At 36.7% G+C, this 7,780-nt stretch overlaps 1 protein-coding gene across 2 annotated transcripts in view; it reads left to right on the top strand.

Annotated features, from left to right (window-relative positions):
- Window positions 1–5,611: 5,611 nt before the first annotated feature.
- Window positions 5,612–7,780, top strand: part of SOX6 (SRY-box transcription factor 6) — a 431,726-nt gene continuing 429,557 nt past the window's right edge. The window contains exon 1 of one of the 2 annotated variants that reach the window (XM_004369675.3): window positions 5,612–5,953. In XM_004369675.3, the coding sequence (XP_004369732.1) occupies window positions 5,919–5,953 (35 nt within the window). In that variant the 5' untranslated portion in view covers window positions 5,612–5,918. Of the gene's footprint in view, window positions 6,092–7,780 lie in introns of both variants that reach the window. The other variant, XM_004369676.3, reaches the window with a different exon arrangement.

The raw sequence follows: 7,780 nt of genomic DNA, 5'->3' as shown, positions 1-7,780 counted from the left end.
GTTCGTGCAGCTGTCGTAGGTACTTTGCTCATTGATCTTTTTTGCTTCTTACGGTCAGAAACAGAGAATATGCAGAGTTTATGATTAGTTTCTTAATAATCATATTCTAGGATATTCTCTCTCCCTCAGACCAAAGTTTTTTTTTCTTTCCTATTTCAGACATATTAGAGGAATAGTACGGATATGTGATATATATATATATATATATATATTTTAATTAAACATCTTGTTTTTAAATAATTGTAGATTCACATGCAGAATTTTTTTTTTTTTTTAATGCTGCTCTTGCTACTGTGGTAAAGGACTGTGGAATACTGTTTGTTGGTATTCTGTGGAATGAAGCTATCAATACTCCCTGAGATATTTAATGAAGGAAATTCTGGGTCAAGCATTTGCTAAATATCTCCTCTAACTTACCTGCTCCTGCAAGAGAAAGAGAGACCTTTGAGACACAAAGATTTTTTTTTTTTTAAATTGTGCTTTAGGTGAAAGTTTATAGCTCAAGTTAGTTTCTCATACAAACATTTATACACACACGTTGTTATGTGACCTTAGTTGCTATCCTTACAATCTGACCACACATTCCTCCTTTCCACCCTGGATTTACCGTGTCCATTCAACCAGCTCCTGTCCCTTTCTGCCTTCTCATCTTGCCTCCGGACAGGAGCTGTCCATTTAGTCTCGTGTATCTTCTTGAACTAAGAAGCACACTCTTCACAAGTATCATTTTATGTCTTATAGTCCAATCTAATCTTTGTCTGAAGAGTTGGTTTTGGGAATGGTTTTAGTTCTGGGTTAACAGAGAGTCTGGGGGCCATGTCTTCTGGGGTTCCTCCTGTCTCAATCAGACCATTAAGTCTGATCTTTTTACTAGAATTTGAGTTCTGCACCCCACTTTTCTCCTGCTCTGTGAGGGACTTTCTGTTGTGTTCCCTGTCAGGGCAGTTATTGATGGTAGCTGGGCACCATCTAGTTCTTCTGGTCTCAGGCTGATGGAGTCTCTGGTTTATGTGGCCCCTTTTGTCTTTTGGGCTAATATTTTCCTTGTGTCTTTGGTGTTCTTCGTTCTTCTTTGCTCCAAGTGGGTTGGGACAAATTGATCCATCTTAGATGGCCACTTGCTGGCTTTTAAGACCCCAGATACCACTCACCAAAGTGGGATGCAGAACATTTTCTTCATAAACTTTGTTATGCCAATTGACCTAGATGTCCCCTGAAACCATGGTCCTCAGACCTCTGCCCCTGCTCCACTGTCCCTCGAAGTGTTTGGTTGTGTTTAGGAAATTGCTTAGCTTTTGGTTTAGTCTAGTGGTGCTGACTTCTGTATTGTGAGATGCAGAGATTTGTATTTTTGAAAGCTTTTATCAAGAAAGATGTAACTGATTCACAAAAAGTCAATAAACAAAACTAAATGGTGAAGTTGTATAGGTCACATGTTGGAATTAGCTTTATAGTTGCAATTTTTTAAAAAAATTTTCTATAGTTGCAGTTTTTAATTGGAGATCAGTGGATATAAAGTGTGATAGGGTTGTTCATTATTGGCTTTTGAAGAGTTTTTCTCACTTATTAAAATAAGGAATTTCAATTTGAGTAGCTGTCTAGGCTACATTATCTAAAATGGCACAAAACAGAAACTTCTGCTGAGAGAACTTTGAGAATCATCAAAAATGACTTTGAGTCCTTTACTAGATCGATTGCTTTACAGGCCCCAGTTCTTCTTCATCTGTCCTTATATCTGGTACCTTTGTCATGAAACTTTGCATTGCCCTCCAACTCTGCACAGAGTTTTCTGCTCCACCTCTTAACTCTAGGATCAGTCAATTAACTTGCTTTGGCTGATGAAATGTTAGTAAATGTGACACAAGTAGAGGCTTGTAAAAGCACTTGAGCATTTCTGCTCACACTCTTGCCCTTTTCTGTCACCATGGGAAGACCAAGCCTGGGCTAGTCTGCTAAGTATGAGGCATAAGGAACAGAGTTGAATTACCTGAGTCATTTCAGCTAAACCCAAAACCCAAACCCATTGCCGCTGAGTTGATTTCAGCTCATTGTGACCCTACAGGACAGAGTAGAACTGCCCAATAAAGGTTTCCAAGGCTGTAAATCTTTATGGAAACTGCCACATCTTTCCACCGCGGAATAGCTGGTGGTTTCAAACTGCCAATCTTCTCAGTTAGCAGCCAAGTACTTTAACCACTGAGCCACCAGGGCTCCTTAAGACCATCCTAGATCAGCCCAAAACCAGTCAACCACAAGACACGTTAGTAAGTGCAGTTAAAACCTGAAGAAATGCCCAGCCCAACCTGCAAACTTGTGAACTAAATAAATTGCTTATTTTTTTTAAGCTGCTGAATTTTGGGTGGCTCAACATGCAGCATTATTGTGGTCATAATAATTGATACAACCTCAGACAATCCCTTCTTCAAAAGACTCAACTAGGCAAATGTGACTGATTATCCTGAATGATTTCCTGCTGTTTCAATGTAAATAAATGTTTCACACTGGTTTCAGGAGATTCCTAGAGCAAGCCCCTGAGTTATACTTGTGTGAGATTTGACTTAAGTTGGAATATGTTTTCTTCATGGGTTGCTTTTATGAACTCTAGAGATATTCCCCACCCAGTCCACATGTTCAGCTAATGCATGCTAGCCTTATTGAGCATAGAATCATTTAGTCCGTAATGAAAGATGAGGACTAAAATGTAAGTAATGCAATTAATTGAGTTAAATTCGTATGTTAGGTAACAAAATGCCAATATATTCCTTGTCAAGAGCAAATTATGACGAGGAATAGGTGTGGTGAGTGGAGTCAGTAAAACAGAGGAGGAAAATGAGGTTCAGAAAAGGCAAGCTGGATTTACTTTTGGGCCTGTTAAAGTCAACATATTATAAAAGTGAACACTGAACCAAGACTGAGCTTTCAAATCTTAACTCCATTTATACTCTGCAAGCCCAGCTCACAGTGATATTAAAAAAGGGGGAGAGGGAGTTGGACCAAAAGAGGCAAAGCAGTAGTTTTGTTAGGTGTGCGGGTCATTAATTCTTTCTTTGCATTTGGAAATAAAATGTCTGTTGTCTTTTCTAATTTCAGACTGTCTATATAGTATTGCTATCTCATTCACTGTTCTTTTGTCAGAAAATATCTGCTTTGTAGTGAATATAGGAAAAGCAGCTGGCTGAGAATCAGAGTCCTCTGGACAGAGGCAGGGCATTACTGAACACATCTTAAGAGTTATGGCCCTCCATTCATCTTGAGCTGTGCTCAGAGAAGGGCTGTTGGATGGTGGACCTGTGCTTAGTTAATTCATCATATTACTTGGAAAGGTCCTTATTATTTTGCACAGCAGTGTGGTCACCTGGTGGTAGGTCATTAGCATTTTAGTCTTCTTTTCCTCACAACAATACACAACATGCTAATTAGAGGATTCTGAAAGCTAAGTAACCTGTTTTAAAATCAGACATTTTAATTTGCAGCTTTAATGGCTGTTTTTATAATAACTGGCTTTATTGGGGGAAGAGCACTTCTCATGTTCCACTAGCAAGACAGAGTATAACAGAAGCTGACAAAATTAAAAACCTCATAATGCGACCTTTGCCTGGGATAAAAGGCTGTTTCATAACAATTTCCTTTTGTTCTTTGTTTAAGCCATTACTCTAAAAGGAGCCTCCGATTAATCTAAGTAAATGCATCATTACAGTACTAATCCATGTCCTTCTGTCAGTGTCTGTTTTAATTAAATAAGAAATGCTAGCAGAAAGATATCACGCACAAAGCTGTGATTGGAGAAAGAAGCACTGGTTGATCAGGGAAAAGATTAAAAAGTGCTTTACTGTTTTGTTCATTTGCATAGCTCCAGATGCCACAGTGTTTCAGGTTGAAAAGAAAACTTACAAAAGAGTTTAACACATTTCACTCTTACAGATTTAAAATAATGGGATTTACCAATGAAATTCTAATTATCCAATTTATTACATGTTAGACATTCCAAAACAAGGAGCACAACAGCTTGGGGTGTGTCCTTTAAACCTTTTATGCAATGTTTGTGCTGTATCTGTGAAAACATACCTGCCAAATTTGCATGTGTGTCTTCTTATTTTAGGTGAAATTGATAGTGAAACCTGGTTGTGACCATAAAATGTGATTTTTTTTCCTTTTTTAAAGTATCTCGAAACTTGCAATTTTTTTTTTTAAAATGACTTTCTACTGACAGTATGTTAAGAATTTAGGAGCTTAATTGGTTGTTATCAATGAAAAGTACATTTAATAAATGCTTATAAAATTAATGTACCTAGTTAATATCACTACACTGATACACAGACACTTTTCTTAGCAGTGGAGTTGCAGAATCCCCGTGGTGAGGGCTTTTTCCATATACAGACATTATTTGATGTAATAGAAAGAGAAAGTGTGCAACAGTGAGATTGTTAATTAATTTAGCCTAACAAGATGAAGATAAATGAAGCAAGGCACGGACTGAATGAAGCAAGAGGTCTTATTTACAACTTAATACATTTTTATATAATGCAGATTTCACTTGGTAAAAAACAAACATATTCCCACCCCAAATACCTGCTAACAAAAAGAAAACACACACACACACACACACAAAACAAAAACCAAAAAAACACCCTCTACAATTGGACACTAAAATCATGCTCTGATTTTACAGAAACATGTGTGACTCCATATTGAAGACACTTTTACAGTGTGTAAACAGTGCTTTTTCTACTGCTCAGAATCCTACACTAGTTAACCTTTAACTTCAGTATTTTATTATTCTCGCTATAGACGGGCTGGCCATAAGAATAATTATCGGGAAACCTTTGGGTTTCTTGTTCTTCAGGTTATTCTGAGACATCGTGATTCAGTTATTTAATAATCATTTTATTTGAATCCAGTTTTTACCAAAGGAAAGAAGCTCAAGAGTGAAAAAAAAAAAAGAGAAAATAGCCTGATGCCTTTTTACATGTGCTTGAATCTGTAGCAATTGTGCAGAATTCCTAAATTAGCATTATTTTTAAAAGTCTTTCAGAGATTCATGAGCTTTATCCAGTATTTGACCTTTTATCATTCTTGCTTTCTGCTTAGAAGTACTTCCTTCCTTCCTACAGTAGCTAGAAAAGACTGTCTCTTATCTTATGTTACTGTAGGCAGTGGTAACAGGGCTCTCTACAAATGGTGTTATTATGGTCACTATGTTTTTATCTCAGGGGTCATGAACAAATCCATGCAACTGCTTCTAAGGATTTCAATAAATAGGTCTTTTTTATCCAGACAATCGCCTTTTATGTTACTTTTAAACAAAACTACTAGTCCATCAAGAGTTTCAAAAGAAAACAATTCTACAGAGTGCCGGTATGGCCGCACAGACCAATCATCATGGCACCCATTCTCCAGTCCTTTATTTTTCAAGTCCACAACAATAGGTTGTTGATTCAATGGACAAGACCAGAACAATTAAGTTCTCTGTTTAGCAGCAGTGCAGCATTTTAATGCCCTTCTCTAATAATGGTCTCATTATTGTTATTCTAAGACTGGGCCTCAGGAGGAGGAATATTTGCTGGAGGTACGTCATTATTTTGCAAATTTCGATTAGCTCATCATGTTGTCTGTAGTGTGAAAATCGTAGCTAATTAGGGCGGCCAGTTAGACTACCAGCTTTTGAGCTTATGAGTTAAAAGGTAGCATACTTGATAGGCCAGTGATGTGAAAAAGGTGGTAAAAAGGAGGATTAGAGCAGTTGCCTTAGTAACTCCAACTTCCATCTGTGAGGGAACAATGGACTTGTGTTTCTCCCCCACCTTGGTGTAAAAATTGGTTTTGTTTTGAAAGGACAGGGTTCTTTTTATGACAATCTGGAATTCAGCCCAACTGAGTGTAGTTTTAGTTGTTAAGAGAGACCATTGGGGATAGGAAAGATGAAAGGTCATGGTGAGTTTCAAGGACATGAAAGGTTGTTGTCTCATGTAACAATGGTAGATTGTTTTTTCTAATATTTCTAGCCAGTCCCTAAGTCAGGTGATGGAACAAATACCTACAGTTTACTCAGGTGAAACAGGAGGGGGAGGGGTAAGGAAAGGAGAAAAATGGAGTAGGAGAGAGTTTGTACTTTGTTTAAAAAAAAAAAAAAAAGGATAACTCCAATTTGCTTTTATTAAACAAAGCAATATTTCTTTGTCACCATCTCTGAGATTCCAGTGTGCTTTGGATGGTTTGCCTCTGTGGGCCATCACATCTCTGGGAAGCTCTCCAATGTGTTAGGAAATGTGATTTAAGCTTTCTTTCTGAACTCCCAGGAGGACCAGTGATGTGATACTTAACAATAAATTTAGTTGTTATAGCTTTCTCACATTATTGGTGTTCTTAAAAGGTTTTCCTTCAAATGCACACTGAATAAAATGAATGATAAATATGAAAGAAATTTGTTTCACCACTCTACAGGGTTTTATCATAAATTCTATGACTTCCATCACAGAAAGTTCACAGGAAACTGTTTAGATGTTGCTGCAATGGCAACAAAAATTTTGTCTCTGTACATAAGAAAATGCCACAATTTTAAGAGCTCTTGGGGTTTTGTATTACAGAGAATGTGACAGAAGAGGATTGAATGCAGTGCTATTCCTTAAAAACTCTCAAAATCAAATCACCCTCTCTAGGTTTGAAATATTTTTATTTCAGCAAAATGAGTGACTTCTATTTTCCTCCCATATCAATATTAAATTATTTGGTAGTGGTGGTTGTGTGTGTTTTAAGAACCAAAGGGAGTATGGAACAATTTTCCTCTTTTGTAAGCCTAGAAATATGTTTTATTTGATGATCTAAGCAACCTTCCTGTTTCTTCTTCTATTATGTCCCAAAGCAACCCTTGTGTGATTGAAGCTGAGCTTGCTCCAGGAGGCTGCGGAGATTTTCAAATTCTCTTAATCCTGGGTGTTTTTTTTTTTTTTTGCTTTTTCTAGCCAACTTTCCTTATTGTTTTAGACTTTCTTCTTCTGAGAAGCTGTATTTCGTTAATTTATTGTAGATACCCAGTAGACTTGAAATAATAATATCATGAAATAGTAGAGCTCAAAGACATTTGAGATCATCTAGTCCAATTCCTTTATTTTAAAAGATAAGTAAAGTGTGACTGGAAAGTTGAAATGACTTGCCCAGGGTAACTCAGCTAATTAGAGGTAGACATCTTCTGGATGCCATCTGCTGCACTGTTTAAATTTACAAAACAAAAATCAAAGGAAAAAAGAAAAAGCATTATCTAGGAACTTGTAAGAAACATGTCTAGCATGTTTACTGGTCATTTTACTGGTTGAGGGGAGAAGGGATAAAGCTAACATCTGGTGGAAGGGTGGGTGTTGGGATTCAGATCAGATTTTTTGCAACCATCAAAGTTTCAGTTTAAATAAAATTTTCTGTAAAAACAAAAACAAAAAACAACCTACGAGAAATCAGCATAACTGGGGAGAGATGTAGCCTAAGGCACTACCACAGTATTCAAAATCAGTAAACCTTTCATAATCCAGACACTGTACAATGTACATATATATGTTATTATAATTTAGGATTTAAACACTTCGTATTTCCAATATGGTAAATTAGCTAACTGTTTTGTTTCTTAGTTTTTGCATCTAGAAAGGAGCCTGATGCTAGTCAACTTATTAGATGTTGTGAGACATAAGAATTGGTATATAACTGAAAAATACAATATGCATATGATTGTTGTTAGTTGCCGTCACGTCAATTCTGACTCTCAAGGCAAATGTAAAACATAGTATTCGAATCA

Source organism: Trichechus manatus, unplaced genomic scaffold, assembly GCF_000243295.1.
Source record: "Trichechus manatus latirostris isolate Lorelei unplaced genomic scaffold, TriManLat1.0 scaffold00006, whole genome shotgun sequence".
Lineage (NCBI taxonomy): Eukaryota > Metazoa > Chordata > Mammalia > Sirenia > Trichechidae > Trichechus > Trichechus manatus.
Note: the sequence above shows the minus strand (reverse complement) of the source record. Positions and strands in the feature narration are given on the sequence as shown.